The following is a 14,246-nucleotide window of genomic DNA, read 5'->3' on the forward strand; positions in this document are numbered from 1 at the left end:
CTACATGAGTAAGGTAAGTCCATTTATTTTTCAATGTTGCTTAGTTCTGTAAAGTTTTTATTGTGTACCCTATGTATAACTTTTAATCAAGGGCAAAAAACTTTACAAAACCACGTGCTATTGAAAAAGGACTTGTCCTTAAACTATAGGCAGCTCAGACATAGATGCAGTGTCACTAGCATATTTAGAAATCTATTCCTAAGAAAAAAACCAGTTGTTACAGATGTTGGTGACTTGGACTCTGTGTATACTCTAATAAGAACATTTTTTATTTATTTGAGGAACTTATGGTAGGTTCCATATGAGATTTGGAGGCCACCTCTTCTAATTTCTAGTTGGTAATCTTTTTTTGCCTCAGGGATCTTTTAAGGTGCAAGTTTCTCTACGCCATATCCGCAGACAGTGAATTTTCTCTTGATTAGTGCTCATCTCTCATGTGCGATGTCTTCCATATGACTGAATTTCTTCTGTGTGACAGGGTTTTTGGTTTGGTGACATGCAGTTCATGTATTCTGGATATACTTGCAAGATTTTAATTTTAAAAGATCAGCAGTAAGAAGCACTGGCATGTAGTTTCATCTGCCCAAACTGAGACTTCTAACACTTGGAACATAAGATCTTGAATCTGTCAGACTTTTCCGAAGTGGGGGTTCCAAAGAAGAAGCATTAGCATCAGTTTGGAACATTATTTTGTCTTGTTGAGATCTTTAATCTTATTTTTAAACTCTTGAATCTACTCATCTCAAGTCTTCAAAGCAAAACTTCCTTCAAGCCTTGGAGGTTGTTTTACCAAGTTATCCCCTTCCATTTCTGTTGCTGCTTTGTTGGCCCTCCTCAAGGTGTGGAACTACCTTATCTGAAGGGCTCCTTTATTCCTTTGCTCATGGTGCAGTCTTCTGTTGTGACTCTCACAAGCAGAACTTGTGAACTTTAGAGAAGTTAATATTTATTCTAGAACTTCAGAGTGCGTTTCATGGGATCATTCAGCTTTGAAAGAGTTACTCCATTACTTTTCACTTCCGTTTTTCTTCTTACATCTTCTTCTCACATCTGTTGTTATTGCAATAGAGATGCAATGCAACATCCATCTAAGTGTCTCCCTATTTCTTAGTTAGGTGGGCGGTATATTGCCCCAAAAGGACGAAATGAAAATTCATCAGGCAGTTAAAACTGAACGGTTAACCTGCAGCTCAAAAAATGTGCTCCAGATGTTAAGAATATCTGTCTTTTCGTGGAGATGTAATGCAAATATTTTCTCTTCATCTGTATGGTATTTTTTTAAAATATCCTGAATTCTTTCCATGTACTATGGCCTGGATGTAAGGGAGTGCATTATCTTTTAAAATGTAGAAGTTGTAAATCTAAAAAATTCAGTTAAGTGTGGTATGTGTTTTTCAGTGCAGGACACAACTGTGGGGACCTTAATTTGCTCGAAACTTTTCATATATGAAGGAAAGTATTCTTCTGAGTAAACCCAGAAAAGTTATAATGTATAAAGTTGACAGTTGTTAACTAGATGATATTTTGCATGTCATTAAAAACTATTACATTTATTTTTCTTTGTAGCATTTCATCTAGATAGAAGAAATTCACCACCGAACAGCTTGACACCATGTCTAAAGATTCGCAATATGTTTGATCCAGTTATGTAAGTAAAACCAGTTATCCATCCGTATTTCTGTATTCTTTTGGGAAGGTCCGTTTTTTGACTCTGAGTAAAGGGGCAGAACCCCTTCTTCTTCTGCATCTCCTGCTCCTCTTCCATGGCAGTATGAACAGCCTAGGAGTGGCCTTTTCCTTGGAATGATGGCCAGTATCTCGGAGCAGGTGTGAGAAGATGAGTTTGACTGTGATTTCAGACCAGAAGGTGATGGCAGGCTGCTGAAAGGGCACGATACACATGTCCCCCACCTCAGTTACAGATTATTCCATTTGATGGTCAGGGTTGGATTTTCTAATATGGACCATAAAACCTGATTTACTGAATGTTCAATTGCTAAAGCACTACATCTGTCCCAAAGGAACTTAACAGAAAATTATGTCAACTTACAGAGAAACCAGACTCAGTGGGGAAGGATGAGATTGTCGACGTTTAAAAATGATGTGCTTAATTAAATTTTTCATTGTTTGCATAGGGAAATAGGTGACCACTGGCACCTAGCAATTCAAGAAGCAATCTTGGAGAAATGTAGTGATAATGATGGAATTGTTCATATTGCTGTTGACAAAAATTCACGTGAGGTAAGTGTCTTTGCAGTAGCATCCTAATGCTTTGTTTATTCTTGTCTTTTGGACTTAAAGAAAGGGTTTGGTGGTTTGTTTGTTTTTTTCTTAATGCAGGGTTGTGTATACGTGAAGTGTCTCTCTCCAGAGTACGCTGGAAAGGCTTTCAAGGCATTACATGGCTCTTGGTTTGATGGTAAGAACTGGGGGTTTATAGCAAACATGGGTGGAAATGACAAGATGGGTGCATTTGCAAGTATTTTAAATGGTGAAGGGTTTTATATATAAAGTATTGAGCTGTAAGAAAAAACTGGATCTTTTTAGTAGTCATGAATGGGGAAACCAGTTTCAGTGTAACGATGTGATTGTGTGTGTGACGTCCTGAAGGAAAATGTAATAAATGCTGAACTAGAAGGTTTCTCTTTTCCTATTTCTTTGCCTCATAGGAAAGCTGGTAACAGTAAAATACCTGCGGCTAGATCGGTATCATCATCGTTTTCCCCAGGCTCTTACTTGTAACACTCCACTGAAGCCATCAAACAAACACATGAACTCTATGTCACATCTGCGTCTTCGGACAGGCACAACTAATTCTCAGGGAAGTTCCTGAGAAGACTTTCTACAACTGCTGGGACTGTTACTTGCAACAGGAGTTTTCCTGTTTGGCTGCCGTCTTCCTTTTTTAGTGCTTTTTGTATGTAATACTTTAATGAATTAAATAAAAGTTTGAACGTTCCAGAAATCTTGTTTCCAAAGGGACTTAGCAATGAGGCAGTAATACTGAGCTGACAAAAGAAAAAAAATTGCTTCAGGAGGTTTTTCCGTGACTATAGTAAACCAACTCATTTAAGTTTTGCATGAGGAATACCAACTTCATCATATGTTTTTCAGATGTGGTGACTGTATTTTTGCACCAAGAAGTGTTTTTGATAAATACGAAAGCATGGAGAAATGACAACTTCCTGTATTTCCATAGTTTCCTGTGAAATAATCTTGTGGGTATTTTGTAACAACCAACCTACAGTTCCTGATGGTGAATAAGTTAAGATTTCTTTTTCAGTCAATTTTATTTTTTTGTTGCTGTATAAGAATCTTTTTCTGCAGCTAGGGTATGGGGAAAGTTAATCTGGCATTAGTGGTTGCATATAAGTGTGAGGGAAAACAGACTGAGTGCGGATGTACTAGGCTTTGTATATAAATGTAAATGCTGGTGGTGGCAAAAATGGTTGTGTTCTGTGAGGATGTCTGCATTGAAGCAGTGAATAAGCTTCCTATTTTATTCAAAACCTAATGTTTTATATGGTTTTGGCTGTACAATGACAAGAGGCCAAATACCTTGAAGTATTAGATACAGGTTAAATATCTTTTATAGGTTTTATATTAAAATACCTGACTATGATTTTGTGTGAAAGGTCTGATACCAATTGTAATGAATTCAAATTTGTGAGCAATAAAGAAACAATTGGCAGATACTGGAAAAATATTTTGTGAAAAGCTGTATTTATTATTATAATTGCCAGGGCTGTGACAAAATACCATTGGGATTAAGTGACTTTCCCAATACATTATAATGTGTTTTAACGAACCAGTTACCTGTTAAAATTTTAAAAGGTACATGCTTCCTTGCAACAGTTTTGGCAGATGTGAACTAGACGTACATCTGGCAGTACATTTTGTGATTCCAGGCTTGTAAACTTACTAACATTTACCTAGAAGTACAAAATTGTTGCGGAGAAGCTTAGTTGCAAATCTGAGATTATTTGCTTTACTAATCCCCACTCCTACAACAATTTTATCTAATTATCCAGCTGAATATCCTGTAGAAGGTGAGACTGGAAACACACCAGTCCCACAGATTTTACTGAAATTCACTTTGCTTTGTAGATATGATGGATTTGCAGCATGAACTTGCACAAATAATGCACGTTTTTATTACGGTTAAGTAAACATGATGCACACTATTCTGCAACAGAAAATCCTATTGTGCCTTACCTTTGTGCTTTTGTGGGCACCATGTTTATTATTGGAGAGTTTGTTAACTGAAAAATTTTAAATCCTCAGTTTTATGTCTCAGATGCTAATGAATGAGTATATATAATATATAATCAGCCATGCAGAATTCTACTTACCAAGGACAAGTACATATTTTTGATGGGTAAGTAGATTGTGCCAGGTCTGGTAGATTTTGATGAGTTTTACTATATACATATATGTATATGTATAATATACATGTATATGTATTATATATATGTATATAAACTAATGTTGTTGTATTTGATGTGCATCATAGTGATTTGTTAACCTGACCTTAGTGACACCCCATCTTGTGACCTGTTGCAAGAGTGAATGTAAAAATAGTTGTGGCATTTTAAAAGGTCGCCTCGATGCAAATGCATCTATCTTGCTTCTGAAATATATTTCTTGTAAACACTGTACATTTTATTATTGTAATATGTACTATTATGCAGCTTATTTTACCTTAAACTGTTAAGTTGACCAATATCCCTTCCTGCAAGACAGAGGGGAATGTGTATAATACCTGAACATTAGAGAAAAATCAGATGTTTGTTGTAATTTGTTACCCTGTCCTGTAAAAACAAACAAAAAAAACCAAACTAAACTCGAATTAAAGGTTTATTAGGGGCTTTTATATGCGTCTCACCTCTAGATATTTGGATGTCCGTTGGGTTTAAGTACTTTTTTTCATCTCTAGGGTGTGAGGGGGGGGAAACTAATTCATCGTAGCCACCTAACTTTTAATGTTTGTTAGGATTTGAAGCTGGAGCAGATGCTGCTGGGAGTTGAAAAACACAACTGTGCTTCCCTTAAGTGTGTCATTTGTCTAGATCATACAGGGGGGTATGGGTATGGGTATGTTACCTTGATTTCTAAGTCCAGGGGAAGGTGATGTGTTAAGTGATGGGGTGAATAGTCTTAGCCCTGTTTTTGCAGCTTATTTCTAGTATTTTGAGATAGGAAAAGTCCTCCAATGGATTTTGATAGATAACAAAGCACAGGCTTTTCTTCTGTCATTACACTCCACTGTTTTAAAATTGTTTTGGTGATGATTTGTATTGAAGGGTTGTGAGGAAGGAAGACCGAAGAAGGTGCATTAGTCTGTTATGGACATGCTTTTGCCTAGCTCACTTCTAGCTCTTCCTTGTGGAAGGAGAATGGGAGGAGGTAGAATTGTGTTGCAATTCTGCTTCCCTCTCCTGTTGTGTTTTGGTTTTTTGAGTATACGGAAGGGGGGCATTAAGAGCCGTCTTAATTTCGCTGTCTCTGATAGAAGTCAGCTCAGTCAGTCGGCGTCTGGCCGCCAGTGGGAGCCGCGGCCCGGAGCCACCGCGCCCCGCAGCGCCGCGGCTGCCGCCGCCCGGCCCGGCCCCGGCACAGCCCTGGGCTCCGCCAGGTAGGTCAGCGGTAGCCCCCCGGGAAGGGGCGTCGGGGCCGTGCGCCCGGCTGTCCCCCGCCGCTTCGGAACTGCAGGGAAATTAATTTAAAAATTAAAAAGCGAGAAGGTGCTCGGTTGGTCTGTCCGGGGCGCACCCTTTAAATTAAAGGCGAGCGCGGTCCCGCCGGCTGCCCGGGCTCAGGCCTCCCCCTGCAGCGGTGCCGGGGGCGGCCGCTCCCGCTCCGCCGGGCCGGGTGTCTCCGCGGCTTCATGTTCATATTTGGCGTTGGCCGCCGGTGCCCAGGAATTTCCCGTCATGCTCCCCGGGCGGCGGGCCCGTCACTGCGATCCCGGGGGGCGGGGGGGACCGGGGCCGCTCGCTCGCTCCCTCGGGCCTCTCTCTCCTCATGCGCGCTGCGCCGCCGCCGCTCGTCTCCGCGCTCTGCCTGGCGCTGGCGGCCGCCGCAGGAGCCGCAGGTAAGAGCCGCGGCGGGCGGCTGCCCCTCCGCGCCCCCGCCGGCCCCGGCCGCCGCGCCGCGGGGAGGGCGGGCCGGGGGCTGCAGCGGGGGCGAGGGGAGGAGCTGCCCCGGCGGCGCGGGGGGCCGGGCCGCACCTGCTGGGGCCGTGGCGGAGGGTGGCGGGGCGGCCGCCGGGCGGTGGGGAGCGGGTGAGGAGCCGGTTCGCGCTGAGGGAGACCCTGCTGGGGTCCCGCGGCGGTCGGCGGGGGGCGGGGTCGGTGCTGGGGTTGGTCCCCGTTTCGGGCAGCGAGGCCCCGGCGAGGTTTGCCCTCCGTCCATCCGGCCGTGCGGCTCCGCTGTCCCCGGGGCCGCCGCGGCGCCGGGACCCGCGAACACGGCGCGCAGACCCCCGGCTCCGGGTGCCCTTTGCTGTCGCTGCTGCTGCTGACTCAGAAACGAGGTAAATAGTTTCTGGGATGTACAGCGAAATAGTTGGCTTGGTGCGGCAGCGCTTGACCGAGTGCGTAATTAGTTCAGTTCTGCTACGGTCGCCGGGTCGGTAAATTGTGCTTTGTTGGTCGAAAAAGCTTAAACTTCACATACGCATTCAGGATTTGATGGTTTTTTTCCCAGGGAGTTCAATGTGCGTGCCTGCTGGGTTTGTTTCGTGTTACGCTACTGACAAATGTAGTAGATGCAAAGAATAAAGTATAATTTGTTTCTTACTGCCCCCTTTCCAAGTTAATGCAGTTGTACTTGATGCTTCTTAATATTCCTGGAAATAGAAATGAGACTCAATTAACTTCCTGTAATATTTGACAAATTTGCTATAATGCTGGCTTTTCTGCTTGAGCTGAAATTCCAGTCATCACCCCCTAAGCATAAAGACTGTCTGAAGGTGCAGTGATCTTAAATAGGGGTAACCACATACTAAAAATAACAAATCTGATGATGAGTATCTACAGATAAGGCTAGATGCCTACTGTTATCTAGCGATAAACGTCAGACCTCTGTCAGAGTTCTGACCTTAAGTGCAGCTTTTAGGAAAGTATAGAGCCTTATATATGTCATGCTTTTAGTTCTTTCTCTTTTAATGTTCCTGTTGTTACTATTAAAATGCTTCTGAAACTGTGCTCTCTTGATAGAAAGATGTCGGAATGTGATATCTGCATAGGCAGATACTTGCTTTACCGATACAGCTTGTTTATGGCAAGCGGTCTGGAAATGGCAGAGCCGACTCCCCTCATGCTGTGGCACCGAGCCATTCATCAGAATCCAGTGTTTAATGCTTAGAATTTGTCCTGTTTATGTTCTTGCCCTCCCTGAATTGACACAAGTGCTTGCCGTCTTATTTAATGATGGTCCCCAACTTTTTATTGCGCTGCTGCGTGCCTTCGCACTTCGTCATGATTCCTTGTCTGCCAAATTTGGTTGGTAACTGTGCCCTTTAAGTCTGATTCTGGAAGTAGTTTCCATGTGGCTTGTCATCTTAATCAGACGTTTGCTCATAGTTTCTAAAAGAATCGCCTGCCTTGCTGTGGACATGGCTTATTTTAGAACAGTATTTCTTAATTGTCTTTTAAAATTTATGTGGGGAATTAAATATGGTGAATAGCTTAACCAGAGTTACTAAATAATCCTAGAATTCTGAGATGAAAGGTTTTTTTTTTAATAAAGTTCTGCCTCGATTTCTCAAAACCACTAAAGTTAGTGGAGTTAAGCCATATATAGTTCAGTCCAGAATGTGGTTGGTCGATCCTTTTCCTGTCTGACGTTTCTCGAAATTTTATAATGCACATTCAAAAAGGTCTTCTAGAAGGAAAACATATTTCTATTTTTCCCCAAAAAGCAGCGTCTCTGAAAGTAGTGCGTTTGTATGTGGGGTAATGTTTCTATATTTGGTAGCAAAGCCATATAAAGCAGTTGATCCTAGACAAAAATAAAATCTTTTGACTGGATGACCTTGCTTATTTTTCCAAGTGGTGGTGGTTATATGCTCTCACACGGATTTGGTTATTTTTATGTTTGTACGTACCATAAGAATTCCTTACAGCTGTTTGATAAAGGAACCTGGCACATGAGGAAGATATTTGGTCTTTTGCCCTGGTATTTATGAAGGTATGGGAGGATCTTGTTTACCTACTCATGTTTTGTCAGCTTTGTAAGGTGATACTTATTTCTATATCATCGGAGGTCCAGCCTACTGATTACATTAGAAATACTAGAAAATTAAATTTCCCTTTTAGGTGCAATGTTAAAGGTTCCTTTGTTATTTATTTTAAAAGATGGGGGAATAGGAGGGAGAAGGAGGAGAGAAGAGATCGCTCTGCTAAGGATTTAATCTTCTCAGCCAGAAGGTTAAGAAGTCTGCTGTCTGCATCTGACTGGCATCGCCACAAGCTCGCGATGCAGTAAAGCCATCCAATTTTGAGATGGCTTTGTTGAGCTGCATAATTCACGTGAGTGTGTCCTCATTACACAGCAATACTCAAGCTACACGCAGCGTTATATAATATTAGTCATAGGTGGGGAATATGACCCTTTTTTCCCCTTTCTATTATTTTTCTTTTTCCATTGAAAGCCACAGTTTGAGCAGCGCCCAGGCTATGAACTTAAGCTGTGGAGGCTTTAGCTGATGGGAAAGTGGGATAAACAATCACCCTAATTTTAGCTTGGTCTAGTCCTGATTTATTTAAGGGTTCCTTTAGCCAAAAGACCCCAGAAAAATGGACTCGCAAATTCCTGGTGTATTTATGACAGTGTGTTTAGGAATTAATGTAGAATGAAGTAGTGTACAGATTTATCTTTCTCTGAGTAACTCTGAAGTTGGTATGCTTGTTTTGGAACAGACTCCAAGGCTAGATGGAAATAGAGTGTTTCTCTGGAATAATTGTGTCCATACATGGAGTTATTTAGAGGCTACTTTCTCCACACAAGCCAGAGGTCTGTAGAACATAACAACAAAAAACCTGTCAGCTTTTGGTGCATTTTTTAATTGTCTTACAGAATAAGAAGTGGCTATAAGTTAGCTTTCCCTTCCCTCACTCTTGTCCCTTCTGTAGGATTGTATTATTATCTTTTTGGATACTTCATTTGCCTCAGAAAGATCTTAAGTTCTCAGTAAACTATTAACAAGTTCTAGCTGGAAGAAAAAAAGGCACAAAACTAAATATTTAAGTCCTCCTCTGTTGAAATTTGTGAATGTATAACAAGCTAGCAGTGTTTTAAAAGTAATTTCCAACCAACCACTTAAGAAAGGGAAGAGAGCACATATTGCATCATTAACTTCTACCAGAAGATGAAGAATGTAATTCTGGGTTTTAACAGGGATTTTTGTGTCCTTAATCTATGAAGAAGTGTTTTGTCTGAAAATAGGGCAGAAGAATTCTTTGGGAACCCCATTTATGGTGAGGTAATTGGAAATTATAATTTATCTGCTTAGCTCTAGCCTTCTGGTTCTTATTTAGCAACCTCAATTCCAATAGCATTATGTGAAAACCACACAATCTAGCAACTGGTATGGGGAATAAAGAGGCTTTTCTCAGTAAGGAGTTTAAGACCCAAGCAACTGAACCATACTAGCCCAAAACAGACACAACAATGCTTAAACTTATAAGGTGCTAACACGGTTTTGCTGTATTCACAGACTTAAGTTATAGTTTAGCATTGTTTTGTGATGTGATTAGTAGCATAAATACTTCTTTATTTATGAGCGGTGAGCGGTGGAAACGATAGTTACAGAGTGTCTTGCATTTGAACATGATTTAGCTTTTGAGTGTTGCACAAAGTTTAATGACGGGACTTCTGTGGAGCTCCCCAGTTCCCTCTTTCAGTAGCTTCTGAGCATCAGGATTAATGATTTCTTTGAAATGTGGGCAGCAGTGTAGCAAAACATACATAGTGTGCTAAAGCATTGTTCTGCTGGGAAGTGTTAACCACATCCGAGAAATCTTAAGAGTCACATCATGCATGGCATTTGGAAGTGTTTCCCCAGGAAGTCTCTTTAACTCGTTATTCTTGCAAACAGGGACAACGCCTTTGCGTTTCACCTGACGGAAAACAAATCTCTTCTAGCAGGGCATAACAATAGTGCCGATGGAAAGTAGCTGCCAAATGCCACCGCTTTCACTCCAACCACACAATGAAAGTAGGAAAATAAAAAAAAAAAATTCAACAGAAGGAACCTTAGCAGCTTCCTGGGGAAGTGTGGGCTGTGCCAGTAGTCGCCAAAAGAAAACAGCCCAGAGAGCGTTTGTTCGGTCTGGCCAAGGGGTTGCCCTGTTCTTGTTCCTCTCTGTTCCCTGCTCCATGGTTCTCAGGAACCAGCTGCACGCACAGAGGCTCCAGGTGGTTTTAAACACTTTGAGGACCCGGGTGATGGGTGGGCTGGGGTGAGAGCCATGGGAGAGCCGGTCAGTTCATGTGGCGGGTGTTTGACAGCATAGTGAGCCTGGCCTTGGGGCTGCTGCAGCTGGTGCAAGAGCAAGTCTTGGTTTGATGTAGATCACTGTGATTCCCCACACTAAGAAAAATGGTTGACTTTGTACAAGCAGGCTTTGCCACCTTGGTCAGATTGTCACCATGGTGCTGCTGGGAGTAAGATTGATACTAAACATAAAACCAAGGCAGGTCCCTCCTTATGTGTCCCAATGATGAACAGTGATGACTTACACCCAGTTGAGGTCAAATTTGTACTAGTGAGTGACCAACAGTGCACCAATCCAGTCTTAATGATGGTGCAACCAAAGCTCTCAGATCAGACTGATGGCGCTTCTGCTCCTTCACTCCAACAGCACCAGCAGTAGGCATAGCACAGGTTTGTTGGAGAAAATGGAGTAAGAAAGGAACAGATGCGCAGGCTGCCAGCTTGGGAACAGGTGGAAAAGTTGAGGTAGATCAGCCAACTGCAAATGCAGAAACTTTTTGTAGCTTCATCATCTCTGCTTTCTAATGGTTGCAGGAAAATCAGCACCATTTGTGGGTACTTTTAAACTGTATACCTGATTTTTCGTCTTGTTTTCAGGATTAAAATTGGTGTTTCATTATGTCTTTTGTATATACAGTGGAAAGGTACTCCGTGCTGACAGCACACCTTTTAAAATCTCTTTTCATAAGAAGAAACCAAATTATCTGTGTACATACTTGTTCTGTGGGCTCGGTCATTTCCTTAAAAGCAAGAACACCTCAGGGACATGATGTCCATTGACTCATGTGGCAAATTAGTGGCGCACTCAGGAAGGGACCAACCAGACACTGCTGGTTTCTGATCTTCTACAGAACCTGGCATCCCTCATCCAAAAACTCAAGGCAGTTTTGCTGCTTGCCGCTGAACTTGAGAGAGGTGCTGAATTGTACCAAACTATTTGAGCGGTTGTTGACCTGCACTGGGAAGGATTGCAACTGGTACTTTGCAAGACTGTGAGATTCTGCCTGTAATGTCCTTTAAAATATAAAATACAGTAGCTGTCTGAGGGAAAACAAGCCTTTTTTTTGTTGCTCCATTACAGATGAATTACAGAGTAATACATTTTCATCTAAAACAGGACAAGCAAGTAATAACTATGACAGTAATATGGACAGTGTAATACTTGGGTGATGTAATGCCATTTAAGACAAGATGCAGGTTTTCAGAGCATTATCCAATTTCCACAGTCACTCCTGGAGTCTAAACAAACCAAGTTCTTAGAATTTTTAATGGGGATTTGGTTTTCTGAACCACTCTCTGTCCTGTCCTATGCCCTGCAGCAGCAGGGTATTGCAGCTGGTACCTCAATGCTTCCTGAAGAGAGCAGATTTCCTCTCCAACCCCTGCTATACTTCTCTTTTTAATAAACTTCCAATTGTCATTTGTCTTTTTTTTTTTTTTAAATAGTATCATACTGTTGGCTCAATTTGTTGTCACTGTAACCTTGACATCCTTTTCTGCAGTACTGCTGCTGGTCTGGTATTCTTCCTTTGGGTTTTGTGCATTTGAGGATTTCTTTTAAAGTCCAAATGTGGTTCTTTGTACTTGGCTGTACTGAGTTCCATCTCACTGATTTCTGAACATTTCTCCAATTTGTTATGACCATCTTGAGTTCTGCTCAGCTCTTTGAGGTGTTTCACACTCCTTGTATCTGCAGTTTTAGTAAGACTACTTGCTGGGTTTTGACCCTATTTACTGGGTTTTGACCCTAGTCAGTAGGAGGAGCACTGAACCCACGTTCTAGGACCTTGATCCAGAAGGAAGGTGCTTTTCCAGTTTGCTCTGTCAAAAAGTATTTGGATTTGCTGCTTTCCTCCTGCCTGTAGAATAAGAAAGACAGAAAGTATGTTGTTTCAGGTTAGATTTTGTCAAGTTCATCTTGGTAGCTTACTGCTTTCTAATTTTCAGTTGCCTGCTGATGGGTAGTTTAGTGATTTGTTTCAAAGGCTTTCAGGCTGTTGAAGGTAGGCTTATAGCTCTGTAGTTCACCAGTCGCTCTTTTCTCCCTTGTTACTATGAAAATAGATATTGTCAGCTTAGTCCTCAGATTTTGGAACGGTGCTTGCTCTTTTCTGAATGATGGCCCCAGCTTGTTACACGAGCCCTGTAGGATAAATTTCCTGACCTGGCAGAGGAGGAATAGGAGCCTCAGACAAAGGTTATAGACACAGAATAGCTCCATCATCTGGGAATATAGTGATTCAACATTAGTGTGACTAATTTCTGGTAACTGGTCTCCTATTTATGCAGCTAAAGCACCTGAAGTGAGTTCCTAAGAGTGAGAAGGAAAGCTTATCTTTTGATGAAGCTCTGTCTGTCAAAAAACCCCTCACATCTTCATTGACAAGGTAGTTCAGTGCAGACCCAAGTGACTGTCAGGCTCTGCTGACCATGTGCGTGCAAAGGAAAGTCTGAGCAACAGTGGTAGAATGGTTTGAAATGAGTTACTGAAACTACCTCAGATTATTACCTCTGTTGTTTCTTAAAAAAAATTCCCTTCAAATATACTGTCATGCAAGGTCATCTGGGCAGTCAGTCTATTTCCAGACTGGTAATCCATTATGTCTGTTGTTTTCTTTGTATTTGATTACAAGTAGTGAAATTTGCAGCTAGGCTTAACTCACCATAGCTTATGACTTATTTATTATTTGTTTTGTCTAGCAGCCACATAAAATTTGTAAACATCTAGAGGAGTTCTATCTGTGAATATCTATTTAAGTACACATAGAAGTGTAAGAGAATGACAGTCTTTCTGTATATGTATACCAATGCTATAAAAATAACATTCCAAACAAATAAATCAGAATTCTAACCAGTAATTGCTGTTTCAAAAAACCTTAGTGTGGACAAAGAGCTGCTATGTCTGTTGTCATTTCAGTTCGGTAAGGGGTGCTGAAGGCGGCGTGCTCAGCACTGAGATGCTCTGCAGTGAACTGTGGGACGAGAACAGTCCTGTGCTGGGGACCGAGGGCACCGTGGGGACACAGCTGAGTCCCTGAGCAATTTGTAATGTGTCAGTAAGAGTCCTGTGAAATGTCAGGGGAAAGAGGGACTCCCAATGTTTTAAGTGTAGGATTTCCTTTTTTTTTTTTTTTCTTTTTCTTTGCTTTTGAGCATGAGTCCAAGTAGGACAGAAACACACTGTTTTGGGGCAAGGCTTAATGAAGTTCTTGACAGCAGGCTTCGGCAGGAGGGGCTGCCTGCGGCTGCCATGCTGCTGCCTCTGCTGATGCAAGTGGAACAGATGTCACTTTTAAGAACAGATTATGCAAAGAAAATGTCCCAACTTATCTTAGAATATCGATGCAGATGGGAAGCTGAACTATAGAGCCTTGAAACTAGCAAAAGGCTGAGGGAAGAGGAAAATGAACTTGGCAGCTGGGTTTGTTCCCCCATGGGCAGCCCTGGTGTGTGCTTCTGGGGGCCTCTGGGCAGGACTGTGGGGCTGCTACAGCCCTGGTGTGTGTTTTTGGGGGGCTCTGGGCAGGACTGTGGGGCTGCTTCAGCCCCGGTCTGTGCTTTTGGGGGGCTCTGGGCAAGACTGTGGGGCTGCTCCTGCCCTGGTGTGTGCTTTTGGGGGGCTCTGGGCAAGACTATGGGGCTGCTCCTGCCCTGGTGTGTGCTTCTGGGGGGCTCTGGGCAGGACTGTGGGGCTGCTTCAGCCCTGGTGTGTGCTTTTGGGGGGCTCTGGGCAGGACTGTGGGGC

At 42.4% G+C, this 14,246-nt stretch overlaps 2 protein-coding genes across 2 annotated transcripts in view; both read left to right on the top strand.

The window, feature by feature from the left end:
- LEMD3 (LEM domain containing 3) overlaps positions 1-4,024 on the top strand; it is a gene marked incomplete at its 5' end in the record, with an annotated part of 48,121 nt that extends 44,097 nt beyond the window's left edge. The window contains 4 exons of the mRNA XM_080348128.1: positions 1,567-1,648; positions 2,136-2,241; positions 2,341-2,419; positions 2,670-4,024. Of these exons, the coding sequence (XP_080204254.1) occupies positions 1,567-1,648; positions 2,136-2,241; positions 2,341-2,419; positions 2,670-2,833 (431 nt within the window). The 3' untranslated portion in view covers positions 2,834-4,024. The remainder of the gene's footprint in view (positions 1-1,566; positions 1,649-2,135; positions 2,242-2,340; positions 2,420-2,669) is intronic.
- A 1,863-nt stretch (positions 4,025-5,887) lies between these two features.
- MSRB3 (methionine sulfoxide reductase B3) overlaps positions 5,888-14,246 on the top strand; it is a gene marked incomplete at both ends in the record, with an annotated part of 83,722 nt that continues 75,363 nt past the window's right edge. Inside the window, 3 exon segments of the mRNA XM_080363266.1 lie at positions 5,888-5,977; positions 5,979-6,023; positions 6,026-6,094. Of these exon segments, the coding sequence (XP_080219392.1) occupies positions 5,888-5,977; positions 5,979-6,023; positions 6,026-6,094 (204 nt within the window).

This window comes from Nesoenas mayeri, assembly GCF_963082525.1.
Source record: "Nesoenas mayeri genome assembly, chromosome: 1".
In the NCBI taxonomy this organism is placed as follows: Eukaryota; Metazoa; Chordata; class Aves; order Columbiformes; family Columbidae; genus Nesoenas; species Nesoenas mayeri.